Source organism: Etheostoma spectabile, chromosome 7 (assembly GCF_008692095.1).
Source record: "Etheostoma spectabile isolate EspeVRDwgs_2016 chromosome 7, UIUC_Espe_1.0, whole genome shotgun sequence".
NCBI lineage: Eukaryota > Metazoa > Chordata > Actinopteri > Perciformes > Percidae > Etheostoma > Etheostoma spectabile.
The window spans coordinates 30,757,041-30,780,065 of NC_045739.1; the positions used below are offsets into that span (position 1 = coordinate 30,757,041).

The window sequence follows — 23,025 nt, forward strand, 5'->3', positions numbered from 1 at the left end:
CCCCGCGATAATATTTTCAACTGCTTTTTTGAAAAACCCCTTGTGAATTCCAAAATAAGCTTTTTTTTTTTATTTCTAGGCAACGCAAAATCATCAAATAGTGCACGTGCACCTTGGCTCACATGGGTCTGGATTGGAAATCCTGTCAGAGTGAAACATACTGGGGTATTTTATGTATAATGCATGTGATTTTTCTGTACTATTTTTGTCTCAATACATTGAGATACATTGTTTTCTAGGATGAGTCTACAGGAGAAATCACATTCTACATGAAGGGTGCCGACGTGGTGATGGCAACTATAGTCCAGTACAATGACTGGCTGGAAGAGGAGGTGGGTTTCCTTCTTTTTCACAAGATGTGATGAAGAGATGTAACAACAGGGATTTAATTCCTGTTATAAATACCTCGCAGACTAGTGGACGTTGTAACCTGCTGAATCCAGATGTTGCTGGCTCTGTTTTCTAGTGCGGGAACATGGCGAGGGAAGGCCTGAGGGTCCTTGTGGTCTCAAAGAAGTCCCTGACAGAGGAGCAGTATCAGGATTTTGAGGTAAGCGCCTTCTCATGAAATCAAAGCACAGCAATCTGAGGCTTCACTACGGCACTTGGTCTTGGTTCATCCTAGAACAAGACAGTACTTAGACACTTATAGTCTGTGTGGGTTTTGTTTAATAAAGCCGTTATAGCTGGTATCACAGCAATATCAACCAGTATCGGAAAAGCCTACATTACCTCCTAAAATGCTGGTATCAGCAAATATCGGAGTTTATGCAATTCAATTTTCAATTCAATTTTATTTATAGTATCAATTCATAACAAGAGTTATCTCAAGACACCTTAAAAATAGGGTAGGTCTAGACCACATTCTGTAATTTACAAACACCCAACAATTCTAGTAATTCCCACCGATGCACCGATCGGATACCACGTTATTTAGCCCTGAAGAAAATCTATTTAAAGTATTTTATTTATGTTATTTTTCCATTATAACTGACTGTCAAACTGGATAATAAAAGAACGTTCTGTGGCTTTTATTGTTTTTGTTTGTTCAGGTTACACAAAAAGGGATTCAGGCCGAACCACAATGAAGTAATCATATCACATCCATACAGTATACCATACAGGGTTAGTAGTATACAGCTGTTAAAACTAGTGCTGTTAGTTATTAACGGCGTTAACGCAAACCCATTTTAACGGCGTCATTGTTTTTATCGTGAGATTAACGTTTAATCTTTTCACATGCTGTTGCAACAACTAGTACCCTTAGAAAAACTACAACACCCAGCGGATCTAGCTAGACCGGAAACACAACACCAGGTACACAAAGAGTAGTAACGTTGCGTTTTGAGTGGATGGTGAGCACGAGACGCCAAAATAGACGGCAATAAGATTCTACAGTCCCTGACAAAAGTCTTGTCGCTTGTGTACAAATTGACCTGAAGTCCCGCTGAAATATATTTCTAATCAAGATTTATTTACAAGAATTGGCTCATTTTAATCCCAACAGCTTTTGTAATAATGTTTCAGTGCAAAAAGAAACTGTCAAAAAGTATTCTAATATTCACAGCTTGGTAAAGCCCATTGAGTCAATTTTTGCAAAGACATAAGTGTTGTCGCCTTGTCATATGAGCTTCACCTGGGACTAATAATGGACCAATCAGGTCTCAGGTGTGTATAAAAACAACCCCAGTACACTAGACCTTCACATCAACTGCAACTAGACCTCTGCAAACATGCCTAAGATTTATCCTGAGACTAAAGTTTTGATTATCAAGAGGCTGAAGACCAGATCCACTGCTGATGTGGCAGACACCTTCAATGTGTCTCAGCGTCAAGTACAGAGGATTAAAAAAAACATTCGAAGACACTGGAGATGTTTTTGACAAGCCCAGGTCAGGCAGACCCCGCAAGACAACTGCTCGAGAGGACCGTTTGTTGGCTTGAAAATCCAAGGCCAGCCCATTTTCCACAGCAGCAGTTCTCCACGAGACCTGGTCCCCTGAAGTCCCTGTGTCAACTAGAACGGTTTGTCGGATTCTGTCTTGAAATGGCCTCCATGGTCGAATCAGTGCCCAGAAGCCAGCACTAAACAAAAGACAATTGAAAAACCGTGTGGTATTTGCCAAGGCCCACAGCTTGCTAAAAGGATGGACGCTGGAGAAGTGGAAGAAAGTGGATTTTTCAGATGAATCTTCTGTTGAATTACACCATAGTTGCCGCAAATATTGCAGGAGACCTACTGGAGCCCGCGTGAATCCAAGATTCACCCAGAAAACAGTGAAGTTTGGTGGCGGAAAAATCATGGTCTGGGGTTAGATCCAGTATGGGGGTGTGCGAGAGATCTGCAGGGTGGAAGGCAACATCAATAGTCTCAAATACCAAGACATCTTAGCTACCTCTTATATTCCCAACCATAAAAGAGGCCAAATTCTCCAGCAGGATGGTGCTCCATCGCATACTTCCATCTCCACTTCAAAGTTCCTCAAGGCGAAGAAGATCAAGATGCTCCAGGATTGGCCGGCCCAGTCACCAGACATGGACATCATGGAGCGTATGTGGGGTAGGATGAAAGAGGAAGCATGGAAGACCAAACCAAAGAATATTGATGAACTCTGAGGGGCATGCAAGACTGCTTTCCTAGCTATTCCTGATGACTTCATCAACACATGGTCTGAATCCTCGCCAAACCGCATGGATGCAGTCCTTCAAGCTCATGGAAGTCATACAAGATATTACATTTGGATCTCACAGCACCACTATTTAATTTAATCTGACATATTTTAGTATTTCCATGAAGACCATGGAGAGGATCATCCTGCGTCACCTGCGACCCCTGGTGGGCACACAGCTGGACCCTCTGCAGTTTGCTTACCAGCCTGGGATTGGAGTGGACGACGCAGTGATCTACCTGCTGCACAGATCGCTGCTTCACCTGGAGGACAGCGGGAGCACTGTGAGAGTCATGTTCTTCGACTTCTCCAGTGCTTTTACACCATCCAGCCTTCGCTCCTCAGAGTGAAGATGGAGAGTGCCGGAGTGGACCAACATCTGGCTGCATGGACCTACGGACTACCTCACCAACAGACCACAGTATGTGAGGCTCCATCACTGTGTGTCTGACGTGGTGCACTGCAGCACAGGTGCCCCTCAGGTACGGTGCTCTCCCCCTTCCTTTTCACCCTCTACACCTCGGACTTCACACACAACACCACCCACTGCCACATCCAGAAGTTCTCTGATGACACAGCCGTTGTTGGTTGTGTCTCTGAGGGGAACGATCTGGAATACAGGTCGGTTATCAAGGACTTTGTCAGCTGGTGTGAGCTCAACCAGCTTCAGCTTAACACCAGCAAGACAAAGGAGATGATAGTCGACTTCAGGAGGAAAACATCCCCCTTCTCACCGGTGAGCATCCAGGGATTGGACATTGATGTAGTGGAGAGCTACAAATTCCTGGGTGTTCACCTAAACAATAAACTGAACTGGACTGATAACACCCAAGCACTCTACAAGAAGGGCCAGAGTCGCCTCCATCTGCTGAGGAGACTCAGGTCCTTTGGAGTGTGTAGGACTCTCCTCAGGACCTTCTATGACTCTGTGGTGGCCTCTGCCATCCTCTACGCTGTGGTCTGCTGGAGGGGGGGCAGCTCGGACCGGGACAGGAGCAGACTCAATAGACTGATCCGGAGAGCGAGCTCTGTCCTGGACTGTCCTCTGGACCCCATAGAGGAAGTAGGGAGAGGAGGATGTTAGCCAAGCTGACATCCATCATGGACAACACCTCTCACCCCCTACATGACACTGTGGGGTCCCTGAGCAGCTCCTTCAGCAGCAGACTGATACCCCCACGGTGTAAAAGGAGAGGTACCGCAGGTCCTTCATCCCGCCGCTGTCAGACTCTACAACACCTGCTCTACCTGATAGTGTTGTAGTTTCTGTTCCTGTTTTTCTCCCATCTACATCACACACTTTCTGTTTATCTTTAATATTGGTATTTATATTATTTTATTACAAGTACTTACTTTTCAATATTTATGGTCTCAGGTTAATATAATTTAAATTATGCTACCGACTCTTGCTTCTTTGCTCTAATTACACATTCAACTTAACTTAATTTTTAACGTCACTTACACCGCAATATTGTTTCTCTTATCATGGCAACCGCACTTTAAAATTCCTTTTGTTTGACGGCATTTTACTTCCTCGTCTACCATATTTTCATTGTCTATTTCTTGCCTGTATTTCTTGCCTGTATTTCTTGCCTTGTATTTCTTTCGTGCTTACTTGTTTGTGTGTTATTGTTTTGTTTTTGTTTTTTTTTTTTTTTTTTTTTTTTTTTTTTTTTTTTGCTGTTGCTGCTATGCTGCTACTTGTAACGACAGAATTTCCCCGTCGTGGGATAAATAAAGTATAATCTAATCTAATCTAATCTAATCTAATCTATTTGTAGTAAATTTGTTCAATTTATGTATAGGCAACAAGACTTTTGTCTTGCCAAAATTTGACCTTTCTGTCTTGTTTAAATAATAAATCTTTTTTTAGTGAAACCAATTTATTTCAGTGCATTGAACATCATTTGGGACGGTTTTAGCTTTTCATATGAGCTATTTCTTACACCAATTGATTAATTAAAAGTCAGGTTAATAGCAGGTGTTTCTACAAAATAGATAAGCGACAAGACTTTTGTCAGGGACTGTAGATGGAAAGTTTCCTTTGTAAAAGTTGCTAAATGTTCCATTGACGACACCAAAGTGATCTGTGGGTTCTGTTGTTGTGAAGTGAGCTACCATCGCAGCACGTCCAGTCTGAAATACCACTCGATGGCCAAGCACACAGCTGATGACCCCCCCCCCCCTTGTGAAGAACTTTGTGACTCTAAATGCTATATAACTAAAATAAACTCTATCTCTTATGCTCAAATTACACTCAAAATACACCCAAATGCAGTTTTATGCAGACATGTTCACTATTTCCAAATGTCAAAGTGCGTTGCTGGGTAATCAGACTAAACTCTGACACCCCCATCCCTCCAGTCCATGCACCCCACCCTCCCACGCACACACCCCACTCTTTGTCTGAGCAGGGCAGGGCTGTGTCCCCTGCAGTCTCCAGCCCCAGGCTGTATAATTGTGTGTGTGAGCAGAGCTGGTGGGCAGCAGTGAGTCACCGACTGAGTCACACACAGTTTGTGTTCCTTTATGAGTCACGCTCAAATACTTTTTGCTTTATCTCACTCACACATTGCCCTGGAGCTGGAACGCTGGAGAGAGACGGGCGTTGACCAATTGATCATGTCTGCTCTGTATTTGTATAGTTTTCTGAAACATTAGTAGCTTGAAGGGCTGCTTCCAGGCAAATACCTGAAAGTTTATATTTATCTAATATGGAAGCTTGCTGCACATGTTGAATTGCATGTATTCATGCTGCACAAAAAGGATTCTTCATGTATAAACCATGTAAGAGTTTTTTAAATTCTTTTCTCTCTTTGTCGGGACTTCCATTGTTCTCCATCTACCCCTGACTGTTTTTGCTTCTTTACTCTTGCAGTGGTTCTGCCTTATTCATTCTAATTTTTGTATCTTCTCCCACTCAAAATATTCCCGTCCCTGTCCTGCTCCCCAGGCCCGGTACGTCCAGGCCAAGCTCAGCGTCCATGACCGCTCACTAAAGGTGGCCACTGTGATTGAGAGTCTGGAGATGGAGATGGAGCTGCTGTGTCTGACTGGGGTGGAGGACCAGCTCCAGACGGATGTGAGGCCAACCCTGGAGATCCTCCGCAACGCAGGCATCAAGGTCTGGGGGCGGGACTCATAGCTCACAGTAGCAACAAACTAAGAAAACAAAACAAAGAGACAAGACAAGGACATGTGTTTTTCAAATCTTCCTACAGGAACAAGCCTCATCCAAGGGCCTCCCTTAAGAACAAATACCAAGGTTATAGTGAATTAGCCTAAATTACAAGAACGTCTTTAAGTGGTTTTGGTTGGCAACTTTGGATAGTTGATATGAAATATTTCACCACATTTAAATGGAAATTAGCATTTGGTTTTGTGCAAGGGAACCAGAAAGCAGTCACTGTGGTAAAAGTTGGGCTGATAGCCACCTTCCTAATGAGGGTTGGTTTAAGTTATCTGTCTGTGGGTTTCTGCCTCCACCCACAGCACAGTGAATGCAATTTAATTTCAGCTGCTCACAGCATTTAAAACAATATTATTCAAAAGATTCAATCGCTGTATCCTTGCAGAAAATGTCTTCCTGTAACTCTTGATAAACCACAGAACATGCTGCCAACCATCTTCATAGAGACTATGAATCCATTAAAAACTAGTTTTTAAATGCTGTGGGCAGCATTATATCACAGCATTATATTCATCTGAGTGGAGGCGGAAATCTCTGAGATGCATATCTCTTGACCTGAGCAAATAAAACCCCAAAAAGTTAGGAAATCTTTCTTTTGTAATTTGGGTGAATCAAACATTTCAGCTCTCTGCTGTAACCTTCAATAAGCAACATCCAAAACCCTCTGTTAAAGGAGAAGTCTGACTGGTATTTGGCTTCTGTTTGAAGAACTACCATTAAGTAAATGATATCTTGATTGTAAGATATGTTCACAAACTTTAGCTCCAGGATACTTGCCGTTAGTTTTTGTTATCTGGTATATTAGAGAGATTATGAACATTTAGTTTCATGTAGTGACACATTTCAGTGGAATTTCTCTTCAAACATCTGTGCATCATGGGAAATATGACCTTTTTTTTTTACCGTGACCAAGATGAGACAATGATGAGATGGCACTGATGTTAATTAACGCTAATTGTGACAATCAACATGCAATATAGGTGAAGATCAAATCTTATGTGAAACAAGTTTGACTAAAATTACAAAAAAACGGAAATGTTTAATATAATCTGATGACTAAAAAGGACATTTGACACAGGACTAATGCAAAAGGAAAACAGAACACATTTTGACTAAAATGTAAGGACTTTTTGTTGCCTACAATTGGACTAAAGCACTGTTAGTTGTGTTGAGTTTGAGGGTAAACATGACTAAAATGTGAGTAATAACTAATACGCGTTTTCATCCTGAGACTAAATCTCAAACAGCTGCCAAATGTAACACTGTCCTAAGCTACGTGTTACTCTCTGGTTTCTGTGTAGGTGTGGATGCTGACAGGAGACAAGCTTGAAACGGCCACATGCACCGCTAAGAACGCCCATCTGATCACCCGCAACCAGGACATCCATATCTTCAGACCCGTAAGTGCAGGACAGGGATCCCTCTTCCTCTTACGTGGACATGAAGTGGGTTATTCGTTGTTTTTTTAGTATCGCAGGGTTCATCCTAGTTCAAGGCAGCATTGACAGTTTCCTGACTCCCTCGACCCGCGGGCATCCATCCTCTGCGCAACCGAGGCCCATTAGCGTAGTGGTCGCACAGCCCCACACAGCTACGCATGCAGGCCGAGCCAGCACACGCAGCTGAATAAATCACCGCCCACCAGCCAAAGCATCCAAGCCGCTGTGAGTGAGAACAAACAGGCCTTCGCTCCAACACAGAGCTGAGAAACCAGCTGAACCACTCCCGTAGGGATCATGCAGAGGGCTCACTTCCTAATTTGTTTTGCAGTTTTCGGGCTCTTTTTCTGCGGCTTTGATAGCCCCCCTTTAGCCTTCCCTGGTGGAAGGGCGCCAGAGCAGAAGGAGCCCCTGCCATATAGGAAGGTTACAACTTGCGCACAAGCGCGGTTACTGGAAGAGAATAACAATGGTTGGCACGGCTTGAAAACCTCTGTCCCAGTGGACGGGGGGGGAGGGAGAGTGCTGACTGGGCCTGCAACACATACATCTGGATTAGTTTCCTGGTGGCCACCAATGGCCTGATCTGGATTGACGTATGAATAGTCAGCAGCTGAAGGATATTCATACCAGAGCAGAACTCCTGTTGACAGATTAACACCGTGCCTTGTCAGGGCTGCATTTCAGGAGACTTTTTAAGTCTGTATTTGCACCTGACACAATTTGGAACCCTTGCTTTTATAGTACTGTATATTTCCCTCACTCCCACATACGAAAACAGCACTTTTCATTTCATAAATGGTTTATAACACATTCTAATTATACAAAGATCTAAGGACATTTTAAGTGTTTTAAATGTATTTAAACCACAGACAAAATAAGATTAATTAAAAAAAATAATATTTTTTTTATGTATGTATTTTATGTTATAAAAACACAGCATTAAAAACACAAATGTAGACAAATCAGTCAAAATACAAAAAAAGAAGAAGAAAAAGGTTAAAGAAGGAGTGGGTGGACGCATAATGCTCATGAAATCCTGTCCATATTATCATATTATTACAAAACCAAAAAGTAATTTTAGGTCATACAGTAACTTACAACAATACACTTACATTACCATGTATTCCTATGTATGTCTAGGTGTCTTCCTTTCTATATTGGTCGAGTATTGTTTTCTTGAATCTATTTTTGAATTGTATGGCTCTGTTTGATTTCATTGTTCCATTCCATTCATTGTTGAACCTACCCCACAAACTGAAATACACATGCTTTAAACCCATATAACTTTTCCTATGAAGACATATTTGATATTATTACCACTAGCTAGCTAACCTCCTCCTAACAAACATCTCAAATTCACAAAGATGCATTGAATTAAAATTGGACAAAAGTGTTATCTTTGTAAGACCGTAGGGTAGCTGTGGTATACATGCCGTGACGAAATTCAAACTGTAAATATACTATATTTAATGACGAAAGAAATGAAATCCGACACACAGTCGGACAAAATTTGCAATCAGCCGTCAATTTTTGTAAAACGACACTTGTGTGTGTGTGTGTGTGTGGTGTGTGTGTGTGTGTGTGTGTGTGTGTGTGTGTGTGTGTGTGTGTGGTGTGTGTGTGGTGTGTGTGTGTGTGTGTGTGTGTGTGGTGTGTGTTGTGTGTGTGTGTGTGTGTGTGTGTGTGTGTGTACGTCAGCCAATCAGTGCGCAGCTTAACTATACTTTTACTATTACTACTATTCATTATATCACCCATTTAAATGAATAAACTGTCATATTTGCTAATAACGATTATATCATGTTATAGATATACAAAATTCTGTTATTGGAAGTTTCCAGGCAAATGTTATTTATACACTCACAGAATTTCTGCTTGTTTTACACATAAGAATATTTTTCTGATGTAATGCATATAAATGGACAGTAGTTCAGTATATTGAATATCAATTTAATGATTTTATTTGTGATTTTGCCTACATTTCTCATATAGTCACTGACTTAGATGCCGGAAAGACGTTAACCGTTATTACATTATAATTAGTTCTGTTGAGCTAAACATTTAACTGAGGTTGATGCATTGTAACAACGCTAGTATAATTATATAATTACAATACAATTGAAATATGCACATTCCATTCATAGTCTAGAATGTGTTACTATAGAGCCGTCTACCTAGCGTGTATCATGTTGTGACTTTGTGGGGGAAAAAACAAACCGGGGCAAAGGCCTTAGTAAATATATAAATTGAGTTCTTTTCACCGTTGGTCTCGTTTGCTGTTACAGTTCATTTCTGATCATCAGATACAAAATTGCAGTTTCAGAAACATTTAAAAGTTACGTATGTTACTTGTCTTTCGGTTAAAGTCCCAGTCTCATATTCATCCCAACGAGTTCCGATGCATTGAGTCAGTCTGATCGCTGCATCCCCATTTGATATGGAAAAAATCTACTCAGTTTAATATTGTGATGTTTATTTCAGTCATATCATCCAGCCTTATCAGGTATTAATTTAGTAAGTTGGATGTTTGGCAGGTATTTGGTTTGCCGTCATTGCAGCTGGAGGGGAACAGGCTGCCATTCTTAAAAGCTACCGGTCTGTTAACAATCAGGATGCAAAGGCTGACAGGTTGTCATCCTTGATAAGTTTTTTTTGTTGTGTGTTTGTGCGTGCTTTTATGAATGCGGTTTACCATTGCCATAGGTAACAACACGAGGGGAAGCCCACCTGGAGCTCAACGCTTTCAGGAGAAAACACGACTGCGCGCTCGTGATATCAGGGGACTCGCTTGAGGTAAATGCATCTGTGTCTGTCTAACCCCCCCACCCCCCACCCTACCACCCCACTGACTTCTCTCTCCTTAAACTACGAAATGTTTGCTGTGTGATGCATGATAATATTGCTGCCACGGAAGAATCTCTGGAAGTGGTATCTGTGGTTTGAGTCACTTTCTAAAGAGCGTTAAACTGTAAGTTTGAGATCCACAGCTGAGATCAGTTGTATGCGGTGGCCTAAGTTGCTCACCCGTCCGTTCTGGTTGCTCTCTTGCAGGTCTGTCTGAAGTACTACGAGTACGAGTTCATGGAGCTTGCATGCCAGTGTCCCGCTGTGGTTTGCTGCCGGTGCACCCCAACTCAGAAGGCTCAGATAGTCCGGCTGCTGCAAGAGCGCACAGGAAAACTCACCTGCGCTGTAGGTGAGTCGAAAATAGAAATGGGGGGGAGGGGATTCAGTTGTATAGTTTCTTTTCCTCTTTTAACTGTTTTTCAACACATCGGAATATATTTATCTGTTGCAGCCACAAACCTCTGTCGCTCACTTCTACTCATTTTACCAGCACTCACAGTATGAGCCTTGATAAAAAGTCCTAATTAAGCAGAGCCCATTTAAATGTGTATTAATGCTAATACTATGCATTACTGCTGATGACACAGCAACCCTTGCAATCGGTCCCAAAACATTGTGAAGTTAGAGAGTAAATGCCATAAACTTATTGTTTGTAAGATCTTCATAATTATTTCTCGAAAGAACCAAGCAGGCCTGCCTTGTTGCACCATCCAAATTCTCTTAAAAATTTGCCATTTTCAGAATGTAAATTGTATTGTTTCATTGAAAAAATATTTTTTTTTTAATCAGAATCAGCCCCTTTTACCTCCCTTGTTATCTGTCCAATTCCAAACTTCCAGACATGTTATTTTCCTGTCTGTGTCTGCAGTTCTGATCTCTTAATCAAGCCAAATTAAGGGAGTATCTTGTGAACTACATACACACAATACTCTCACTAACAATCTGTATTGGTGAGTCACTGATGTGAATCCTGACACCTCCATGGCTTTTGTTTTCTCTTAGGGGACGGAGGAAACGATGTCAGCATGATCCAGGAAGCCGACTGTGGCGTGGGAGTGGAGGGAAAAGTAAGACTCTCTCCGTCTCATCATCTCTCACATTGACGCGTCGCTCTCACAGATTTTTTACTTTGTGCTTCCTGTCAAGATCTCTCTCACGTTCAGAGACATGTAGAGAGACATGAACAGCAGATGATTCCTCTTTATGAGGATCCATTGTCTGAGTAGAGGAAACAAAGATGACAGGATGCTTTTGTGCTTAAGTAAAAGTAAGAGTTTCTGGTCAGCCTGTCTCATCTTCTTCTTCTCATGGTTCTCTCTTTAATTCTCCGTCCAGATACTAGTTTGTGTCAGCAATGGTTCTTGGAGTAAATTTGAATTGAATATCTGTTCGCCTTTGGTGGGAAATTCACTTATTCCCTTTCTTGATAAGAGTTAGTTGTTCATCGAAGATAGCAGGCAATTAGCTTAGCATAAAGATTGCTTGGGTCTATGCAAGGGTAACACAATCTGCCTACCAGCAACCTGCAAACTCAGTGTTATGAATGTAATTCAATTGTGTAATTCTGTAAAAAAAAAAAAACTGAAGTGTAAATTTCACAATAAGAATACTTTTTTGATTCCCTCAGGGAAAATTGTTCACTTGCAGTTGCTTGGAGTCAGATTCAAGTAAAGAAATAAGAGTAAGAAACAAGCGGAAAAAAGTTAAGGAGAAAAACAGGAAAAATTAGATTAGGTTAAAAAGATTATGTTGCTAAAACATTGGATTGTAGAAATCTTTTAGTGGTGCATTGTCAACATAAATAAAGTACAGTGTGACCATAAGTAGCAACAGTGGATAAATAACAAATAACTGATACATTATTGCAGTAGTTACTGTACATAATTGTCCAAGAATTTTGAGATTGATATGGGGAGATACGTGTCCAGTTTTGACACTCACAATTTAGTGGTTCAACAACCTGGGGGGTCGCGGTATAATGGTGTGTGTGTGTGTGTGGTGTGTGTGTGTGTGTGTGTGTGGTGTGTGTGTGGTGTGTGTGTGTGTGTGTGTGTGTGTGTGTGTGTGTGTGTGGTGTGTTGTGTGGTGGTGTGTGTGTGGGTGGTGTGTGTGTGTGTGGTGTGTGTGTGTGGTGTGTGTGTGTGTGTGTGTGTGGGTGTGTGTGTGTGTGTGGTGTTGTGGACTCTGGAATGGTTTTTACATTAATGTGTGAAGTTTGGTAGTTCGGAAGTTTCATGTATTATTCACAGCTTCATGTGTAAATCAGAAGCTCCTGGGACACAAAAAGGGGTCTGAAGGCGGGTGAGTGGGAGAGGAAAAAGTCAAAAACTCATAAAAATCCACAGAGCTGGAGCACATTGGACAAGGCGTGTTAGGGACGGCTGCTAAAAGTAAAATGTCAAAAACATAGCATTATTCATTTACATGTATTAATCAAGGCATTTGCAAAAATCACTCAAAATCAGCAGGGGGAGGTGCTTGGAAACAGCTGCTGTTTCTCACGCCGTCGAGGGGGGGGGGGGGGGGGGGGGTTGCAAACACCAACCTCATTATTGTGGGGGGTCACAACTCAAAAAAAAGAAAGCCACTGCTCTAAGTGTGTAACACTCAGTGGGAGGAGTTGAATAGCTTCATGGCCACAGGCAGGAACAACCTCCTAGGGGGCTCTGTGGTGCATTGTGGGTGTCTGAGTCTCTCACTGAAGGTGCTCCTAAGACTGACCAGCGTGTTGTGGAGTGGGTGGGAGGAGTTGTCCAGGATGGAATGTATTTTGGACAGCGTCCACCTTTCTTGCACTGTCCCAACAACAACAACACAGGCCTTGCCAATCAGTTTGTTGAGTACAATTTTGTGGGGTTTTGTGCAGAAATACTTATATACTACAGAGTTTTGTAAGTTTATATGACAGTACATGGAATTTCTTTGGGTTTTTGATTGTGTGAATATATCGACTTGGGCTTTGGAAAATGTGTGATGTCTGACCAAACAATTATTCAACTAATTTAGAAATCGGCGGAATATAACTAGAGACCATCTTGTGACGGTATCACACAAGCCGACACCAAATGGAGCCAGGGGCCCCTCTTCCCAACCTTCTACCCCCCTACGTCTGGCGCTCTCGCTCAGACCACACCTATCTTCTAAATCAGCCTTCATTTTCATCTCAACTACACACCTGTAAGGCTGCTTCTTGCACGGTTGTGATGCTATTGTGGTGACAAAAGTACTTGTAACCGCATCTGTGGTAGTTGCCTCTATGGTAGATACAGTATGTTCATGACCATATTCTACCATGATGGCACACACACAATCAGACTCACAAAGTGAAAACAACAGCAGCATCACTGCTGCAGAGATTTTAATTTCAAATGGCGTAGTCAAAGTTTTTGTATTTTCCGGAATGCCATGTCTGCAGGGAGTATTTGTCCACCATCTGTCTGATTTTTGTGTTTCCATTTAACCGAGCTGTGTATCTGTCATTGTGTGTTCATAATAAGAACCCAAACGCCTACTTTCAGGTGAGCCCAGGCTTGTCGTAGCTCGTCCTCACTGCCCTGTGTGCTGTGTGTTTGACAGGAAGGAAAGCAGGCCTCGCTGGCCGCTGACTTCTCCGTGACTCAGTTCAAACATTTAGGTCGTCTCCTCATGGTCCACGGGCGGAACAGCTACAAAAGGTCCGCAGCCCTCAGCCAGTTCGTCATCCACAGGAGCCTGTGCATCAGCACCATGCAGGTAGAGTGCAACTCAAACAGGTATTTAGGTTTGATCATCATTCATTTTGATTCAAATGTATTTATAGTGTCAAACACAGCAGGAGTAGGTCTAGATCACACACTATAATTTACAAAGACCCAACCATTTATCCCAATTTCCCCCCAGAGCAAGCATTTGATTTAGGGAAAAAAAAATCCTTTTTACACGCAGAGACCTCAGACAGACCCAGGCTCTACTGCTGCTGCCGGTTGGGACCCAGAGACACTGATGCAGTCATGCCATGTTGAAATCATATATTTAAATTACTAGTATTTTCCAATCGCTTTGGCTAAGCAGGTTATCTATTTGCAAAACTCTGACCACTAAATGCTCTATTCCTAATGTTAAAATCAAATGTTTACATAGCACATACCATGAAAACATCCTGATCAAATTAGATACTACATCACATACTAAGTATCTGACACAATTATGTTTATCCAGGATTTTTATTCATGTTGCATTTTAAAATGAAAATTACATTAATAGAATAGAATGCCTTTATTGTCATTATACACAAGTACACGGTACTTGTGCAACGAGATTAAAGCAATCCCTTTGCAGCGTTGACACAAAAAAATATAAGAATATAACAGTATAAAATATAACAGTAAAAAATATCAAAAATATAAAGTCAAAGATATAAAGTGTAGTGACTGTCAAGTATACATATATAAATCAGCTTGAATAAGCATAGGTAAGTGTTAACACTCAATAAATAATATTGCACAGTGATGGAATGAAATGATTAAGTACTAATATTAAGTAAATAAATATTGCACAATATTAAACGATTAATTACTGCCTCAAAACTAATTCTCATAAAATATCAGTCCAGTCATTTCAATAATTTTATGCAAATAGCAATAAGAAAATAATGCTAATTTTGCAGGTCAGTGTTTTAAATTGATGTAGTGTAAACAACACATTAGTTGTATTCTCTGAATAGGATGTGTTCCTATAAATATATAATAATATAATGAACTAATAATATAGTTCAGAGTCTGAATTAACAGTAAATCAGGAAAAATGAGGGTTGAGATTTGATTTCATTGCATCAAATTACTTTCAATTTAATTTAATTTAATTTATTTACTTATACTCTTTATTGATCCCCTATGGGGAAATTACAATTTACTGTTCTGTGTAAACCATGTTTGAAGATATCGAAGCTTAGATGCTTCAATCACTTGTACATTTAATCTAAACTACTCTAACAGACACTCAATGCAGTGTAACATTTTGAAATTTCCAACGGAAAGAAATTGCAATATTTTTTAATTCTTTCCCCTTCCTACTACTTAGCAATGCTGCTCACCTGGGAAATAATCTTAATATAAAGTGAAACGCTTGCAAACACATTGATGTTGCATTGATTTAGTGATCTGTACAGTACATTTAGTAACAGTGAAATGTGTGCTAATGTGACATGGCTGTACACTGAAGACATGTGATGACATGTGATTTAGTGTTTTGCTCCTTGTATGTAAAGACAGCATTTTATGTTTAAAAGGAGGAATTTTCAAAGTCAGTTTGACGGGAAACTGAAGCCGCCGTTATCTCTGCTCTCTCTGAAGCATTTCACCTCAAACTAACCCTTTAAAACATAAAGCCAGGTGTGTGCCAACCACTATCTGCTATAAGTAATACTCTGACTATGGCTAAGTACCTCGTACAACCCCACTTCAAAAAAATCTGAACTATCCCTTTAAAGTTTGGGCAGGGAGATATGGGCGTTGTTTATCCACCTCCAACATCTAAATGTGAGGAGGGAATGATTGGGTTTTGTGGCAGCGAGAAGGTTCGGGGGTGGTCATGGAAGGGTGGGGTGCATGATGACTCAGAGGAGTCAGCTTGTGGTGCCCTTCTGAGCCAGGCCCCCACACACACCCTAGATTGTCCCGAGTCCAGTTCCCAAATCCCAGTCCAGCCTCAGCCCCCGCCATTCAGGGACATCCCATGAGTCACTGCATCGTGGACTTTGGGGTTTTAGGGGGGCCCTCCTCCAAAGTTTTCATAAAAACCATTTGATTTGTGTGGCCAATTCATTTATATCTTCTTTTTCCGTTTTCCTGCTTTTTTTGAAGTGAGCTTTTGCCCCCCCCACACCTTTTTAAATTTGTTATGCCATTTGAGTTTGACTAAAAAAAGGACTGACTGCTCCTTTGTTTTTTTCTTAATTTTTGTGTTTCCCTAGGCGGTCTTCTCCTCTGTTTTCTACTTTGCCTCAGTCCCACTCTACCAAGGATTCCTGATTATTGGGTAAGATACACACTTTTTATGGCTATGACTTATCATGTGAACATTTGGCTGCCTTGTCTCCCTGGCATTTCCTCTGTGTTAAAGCACTGTTGAAATGTGAGAAGGGGAAAATATGAAAGTCTTGACCAGACTGATGCAATTCACTGCTGAGTCTAACCATGAAATGTGTGAAACTTGTCTTGTCCATGTGCCATTTTATCTGGATATAATAATATAATATTCCTCACACTGAGGACACATGCATTTGTCTGTTTCAGCTACTCCACTATCTACACCATGTTCCCTGTCTTCTCCCTGGTGTTGGACAAAGATGTTAAGTCAGAGGTTGCCATGTTATACCCAGAATTATACAAAGATCTCTTGAAGGTATTTAATGAATGAAAACACACTAACTGCCACAGTGCAGCCAAATATAACACACTGAAACATATGGAGAATGGTAAATAAGATGTGTTGTCTTTCTTTCCACAGGGCCGACCGCTATCATTCAAGACATTTCTAATATGGGTCCTAATAAGTATCTATCAAGGTGAGGAAGAGTTATGATAATCACAGTCAATAACTGCATTTGTTGGAGAGACATACACTCATAACCAAAATAAATCACAATACACAGTGCACAGTGCTAACATACTGAATCTTAGAGGCATCCCTTAACTGTATAGTACATACAAAGAGTCAGCAGTCATGACCCAAATGCCTCCAATGTATTGAAGAACGCCTTGACATTCAATACCATATTTCAATACCTTAAATCACATCAGCGTTAGTGAGCCAATCAGCATCCAGAATACTGCTACCAAGGTCTAGTCATGCTGGTGATTGGCTGTGTAACGTTACACGTCGAGGATTAACTCTTCGTTAATCACAGAAACGAGGCTCACAGGTGTTGACTACAGTGTGCTTCACATAGTTGTAAAGGAGCATAATGTAAAATTTAATTTATTTCTCTTAAAATTCACTTTATAATGTTGATAGCGAAAAAATGATCATTCAGAAACTGGTATCAAATTCCAGGTATCTGTACCGAAACCATACTGCTGCATTTGCTACTGTAACACTGTAATTTCCCAATTTATGGGGATCAATATCTATCTATCTATCTATCTATCTATCTATCTATCTATCTATCATACCGAGCCCTAGTGACACATTACTCATTAACAGCCCACACACTGTCTTTTTAATTTCGTACGTTTATTTATGTGTGAGAAGAAATTTGTTGACAACACTATCCAACGTGGGCCATTTGCAGTGAAAACGTGGTGGCACTGTGGTGTTCTCACCGTAAGAAGGTCCTGAGTCCAATCCCCGGGTTCCAGTATGGGGTTTGCATGTTCTCCCCGGGGTCGTGTTCCCCAAAGCACTGAACTGGAGCCACTGCCAATCGTGTATAGGAGGGGTCAAATGCATAGGAAACATTTTTGTTTCAGTATATGTGAGTGCTAAGCAAAGACAATAAATGAATCATATCTTATCTAGACGCATACTAAGCTATGTTCCAAAAACCTTTTAACTAATCTTGAAAAAACATACATGTTGAATGTAATTGGCTGGTGTTTAGATACTGTATATTTTTACGTAATGGGCCCTGCTTTCCAACACGACTACTCCTGACGTTGGTATCGCCTGTTTGTTCAAGGAGATTAAATACTTTCAGGTACTTCCTCCGTGAGATCAGTTCACCATAACATGGTTGCAAACAAGGAAACATTTCATCTGGGGTATGAGTATCAGTATATCCTGTGTAGGACCGGGATCATTTTTTGAAAAAGAAAAAGTGAGTCACATTCTTTGTGAAGCCCCAAACACACAAAGGCAGTTAAAGGTAGTCCTTTTGATTTTTGTACTTTACCACCAAACATGGTAAAATCAATTGAAACTTCATTCGTTGTAATCCTCCTAGTTTTTCAGCACCTTTTTTTTGTTATTTTTTTGTCTGGACACTAGAACCGGTTCAAACTTGGAATCGTTTCAAAAATTACAAAATTACGGAACTGTGTCTTTGTTGGAATCATTTTGAATCTGATCATCGGTTCTAAATTTAACACACACAAGTTTCAGCCATAATACTTCCAGGAAATCCAGGAAGGTAAGCGGCGCACTAAAGTGTGGCTTTACAAAATAAAATGATCCTCTTATCTGTGAAATAAGCAGTGACCCGTTTCAACTCCCCCTCAAAGAATCGAGATTAGAAAAGAACCGGAATGGAAAGGAAGAATCCGATCTGGATCTCAAGATAGATAAATAATTGAATATGATGCAAGACAAAATATGGAAAAATAAGTTATCAATACAGTAGATAGATGGATAGATAGATACTTTATTCATCCCAAAGGAAATTTTAGGCATCCAGTAGCAAGACAACCATAACACAACAAACACATATACAACATATACACACATACATGGGAATACAAAAAAATTGAAAATTAAAAATCACTCCAGAAATGCCAATGACCATGAAAAGGTGATATACTATTGTAGTGTGTGTGTGTGGTGTGGTGTGGGGGTGTGTGTGTGTGTGGGGTGTGGTTTGTGGTGTGTGTGTGGGTGTGTGTGTGTGTGTGTGGGGTTGTGGGGTGTGTGTGTGTGTGTGTGTGGTGTGTGTGTGTGTGTGGGTGTTGTGGGGTTAGTGAAAAGGTGAACAGTGCAAGGATTGAACGTGCACTAGATCATGATAAAATATTAATTTGACTATAAAATATAAACATAAGAATAAGTCATCATTAATTCATGTCATTAACTGAGTGGGGGAAAAACATTTAAAAGTTTCTTATATTTTTGACTCTTTTCCGCCTTTCGTGGTTTTTCCCTCCATAGTTCTGATTTACAGGTGGGGGTTGATAGGTACTGACTTTGTGTGTAGTTCAGGCCTGTGTGTAATAACAATAGAATGTAAATTGTAATTTCCCCTTGTGGGACTAATAAAGGATACATTGTTATTATTATTAGCATTTCAGTCCCTTTTCACGCTCACTCTTTTTCAGACTAATCGTGGATAGCATGTTTAAATGTTACATGTTGATTATTGAGAAGCGTCGGTCTCATTCTCTTTTAACTCCACAGGGAGCATCATCATGTACGGGGCGTTGCTGCTCTTCGAGTCCGAGTTCGTCCATATCGTTGCCATTTCCTTCACCTCCCTGATCCTGACGGAGCTGCTGATGGTGGCCCTCACCATCCAGACGTGGCACTGGCTCATGATAGTGGGCGAGCTCCTGAGCTTGGCCTGCTACGTTGCCTCGCTCGTCTTCCTGCACGAGTTCATTGGTGAGTGACACACAAACTCATCTTTCACCCACGCAGAAGGCGCCTCTGAGCCTGTAGCTGCACTGTTTCATTGAGACAAGAAAAGAAATGCAGCCTGCACTCGTTTCACTCCAGCCTGGTTGATGTTGTTGTGCGTTTGCCGACCTTGGTACAGTGCGTCAGCGTTCAGCAGTACTGTGGACCTGCTAGTGCATATTATCCCTCTGGGGTGCAATTAGCTGCGGTATGCTGGATATGAGGAAGGCCAAAGGTGAGTGCATTGGCAAAGTGTCCTCATGAGGACGCAGCTCAGGCATGCCGTAGTATCAAAGGGGAAATGCCAACAGTCCTGTTAGTTTCCTGCAGACTGATACTCTTCATGTGTTTATCTCAGTAAAGGCGTGCGTGGTAGAAACAGTGGCCACAAAATGAATACTCACCCCCAGTGTTTGATAGAAAGACTCATGGCCATTAGAAGACCGAAACATAGCGTCTACTCACACTTGGGCCTGATTCCCCCCCCCCCCCCCGCTGGCCTGCACTCACACTGCAATAAAACATTCAGGGCCAAAACAATTCCCGTTCATCTGTAAGGTAAGAACCAGACCCGGGCACGTTTGGCATTCACACTGATGCATACTGTACCCGTATGACGTGCCCAGTTATAGAGCTGGGCAATATATGATATTATATCGATATCAAGATATGAGACTTGATATCGTCTTAGATTTAAATAGGTAATTGACAAAAGAGTTGTCTTTTACTGGTTTTAAAGGCTGCATACAGTAAAGTGATGTCGTTTTCGAACTTACCAGTTGTAACTGTTCTATATTTTGCCTTTACCACTTAGGGGATTTATCTACTTTTGTCAAAAATCTCTTGTGTAAATTTCATTTGAAAGCCACCCAAATAGTCAACACTACAATATCGTTGCAGTATCGATATTGAGGTTTTTGGTCAAAAATACTGTGATATTTGACTTTCTCCATATCGGCCGGCCCTACCCTGGCACGGTATGGAGGGATCCCACTAGTCAGACAAACCAGACATTAAGGTCAAACGTGCTTGGGCAAGTGTCAGTACGCCCATAAACAACGTTTATAGCAGATGGTTGGCGCTTGCATTACTCTACTACAGCCTGCATGTTACAAAAAACAAAAGAAAGCCCATTTTAGTTGTGCCATATTAAGACTTGTGACATATACAATACCGTAACCAAGAGCTTTCCAAGCCTTTATTTTCAGCTTTATGTGGGGTGTGGAGTTGCATTTTCAGCCTACAGCCTCGACCACTGAGGATCATGACTGGCATGTGGTCAAGTGTACCCTTTTTTGGACACTTTTCCCTCCAAATGAAGTCAGACTGAAATAGATTTTAAAGGCTATTCTTCTGTTGCATGTTTAGATCACATAGTTAATTGGACATTTTACAACATTTTTGTTTATTTATTGTTGTTTAGTTGAAACCGTGGGCTTTTCCCAATTCCTAAATTGGTACCTTCTCAACTCACCTCGGGCCTCTTCCGCGTCTTAGTCCACAGGAGAGTCGACCCGAGGACGGGAATCCAGGAGAGGAATCGGGCATGCACAAACTGAGAAATGGGAAAGGCCCTGTATCTGTTCATTTGTCTGAGAGAGGTGTAGGCCGGTGTTCTAAAAACAACAAAAAGTTAACTATTGTTGGGTGGCAGTAGCTCAGTCTGTAGCTCAGTCTCAGTCTGGTTCAAGTCCCCGTACCGACCAATGTATGGTGGTGGACTGGTAGCTGAGAGGTGCCAGTTCCCCTCCTGTGCACTGCCAAGGGGCTCTTGAACAAGGCACCGAACCCCAACTGCTCGGAGCGCCTTTCCATGGGCAGCCCCCCACTCTGACATCTCTCTCTGTCCCAAAAAACACTGTTAAGTGATGCTAGGTAATGTGTGTCTGTGTCTGTGTCCTCCAACCCCATTCTGATCTTTGCCTCTTCGTCCAGACGTCTACTTCATCACCACGGTGTCGTTCCTGTGGAAGGTGACGGTCATCACGCTGGTGAGCTGTCTGCCTCTGTACATCCTCAAGTACCTGCGCAGACGCTTCTCCCCGCCCAGCTACTCCAAGCTGACCACTTAAAGACTGAGAGGAGACGGCTGGGGAAACGGAAAGGCGTCCCCTGACAGCAAGTCAAACATGGATTCATCCCTTTTTTAATTTGTTCTGAAAAGTACCACATGGAAATGCGAAAGACGGACAACTTTGTCAGGGACAGGTTGCTTGCTACACGTGTTTGATGCAAAGACTAACTGATGATTTCTCAATGTGGAGATACACCTGCAGTGAATTGTAGGTTGGTAGTTAGTTAACCCGAGCATAAAATGCATCCTGAACAGAAATGTAAATATGTAATGTATAAAAATGCTGCTGTTTAGCTTAGTGTGTGATCAATTAAGGAACAGAATCAGTTCAGTAAATTATGACGATATTAGATCCGGTTTGTTTTATGTCAAAAATGATATCAAGGGAAGTAACTGGAAAAGTTGGGGGTCTCACCCGGCTCTGTAGACATATCATTTTAGCTGGAAATACATTTTCTCTGGTTTCCAGTTCCATCTGAAATTAGTCAAAGCGTTTCCATTGTTGGAAGCTGAAATTGACGTAGCATTCTCACTCAGGATTTGATTCCCACTCTCCTCAAACTTATTTTGAAAATGGAGTTTAAGAACTATATAGCGAACAAAAAGAGTAGACTTTGCATAAAGCACACGTCTGCAAGTTTGTGTACTTGTTTGTGCGTCACGGCCGATGTTCCAGGCCGACACAGCGGAGGTGGCGTGGTGGTTTATTTTAGCATGAACCATGGTGTCTGGTATTAAATCCGTCTTTGTTTCTTGGTCAGACCTAGAGGTTGTTGGTGTTTGTGGAGCGCGGTCAGAACAGCCACAAAAGGACTCTTGGTTTATTTGCAGTCCAAACCTTCGGCGGGGCTCCCGACGGCCCCTCATGTGGCTGCTCGGCTGCTCGGCACCAGGCCCCACTTTGCATTCAGCATTGCATGATGACTCACTCTAACGGTGACCTAAAGCCATAAGTGAAAATAACCCTGCGACCCGAGTTCAGCTGCCCCCCCTTTTATGTGGTCTAATCCATTGCTCACTTCAACTAACCCCCACAGTTCAGCTGGGATAGAAAAAAGGGATCAGATCTCCCCTCAGTAAAAATCCAATGTGAACATTGGATATGATACCACAGCTCATATTTCAATTTGCTGGTGGAGATGCTGTAAATAATCACCAACTAACACAATAACATGGCTACACTCACTTATTTCAAGTGACTTGGAAAAAGGATTTCAATTGAGTTGTAAAAATTGAATTAATTCTTTCTTCTATGACTTGATCTTAATGTGTCAAACACAGCATCCCAGGTGTCGTATGGTCAATTCCATTTTTAATCCCCACTGATTTCAGTACGCTGTTTGCACAGAATTTGGTTTTGTACAGCCGATGAATTCTATTTTTTATGTCGTAATAGAATCGCAAAAACATTAGGCTAAAATGCTTTGGTTTGCTTGTTTTTTTTAATTTATTATTTATTAACAGTTTTTATTTTACCGTGTTGATTGCACTCAAATGAGC

The 23,025-nt window shown here is 41.5% G+C and overlaps 1 protein-coding gene across 1 annotated transcript in view; it reads left to right on the top strand.

Moving 5' to 3' along the window:
• Positions 1-22,750, top strand: part of atp9a (ATPase phospholipid transporting 9A) — a 48,802-nt gene extending 26,052 nt beyond the window's left edge. The window contains exons 16-28 of the mRNA XM_032520865.1: positions 240-332; positions 467-550; positions 5,623-5,793; positions 7,161-7,259; positions 10,005-10,094; positions 10,353-10,497; positions 11,151-11,215; positions 13,725-13,880; positions 16,099-16,163; positions 16,421-16,529; positions 16,635-16,692; positions 19,233-19,436; positions 21,387-22,750. Coding sequence (XP_032376756.1) covers positions 240-332; positions 467-550; positions 5,623-5,793; positions 7,161-7,259; positions 10,005-10,094; positions 10,353-10,497; positions 11,151-11,215; positions 13,725-13,880; positions 16,099-16,163; positions 16,421-16,529; positions 16,635-16,692; positions 19,233-19,436; positions 21,387-21,523 — 1,476 coding nt within the window. The 3' untranslated portion in view covers positions 21,524-22,750. The remainder of the gene's footprint in view (positions 1-239; positions 333-466; positions 551-5,622; positions 5,794-7,160; positions 7,260-10,004; positions 10,095-10,352; positions 10,498-11,150; positions 11,216-13,724; positions 13,881-16,098; positions 16,164-16,420; positions 16,530-16,634; positions 16,693-19,232; positions 19,437-21,386) is intronic.
• Positions 22,751-23,025: the final 275 nt, after the last annotated feature.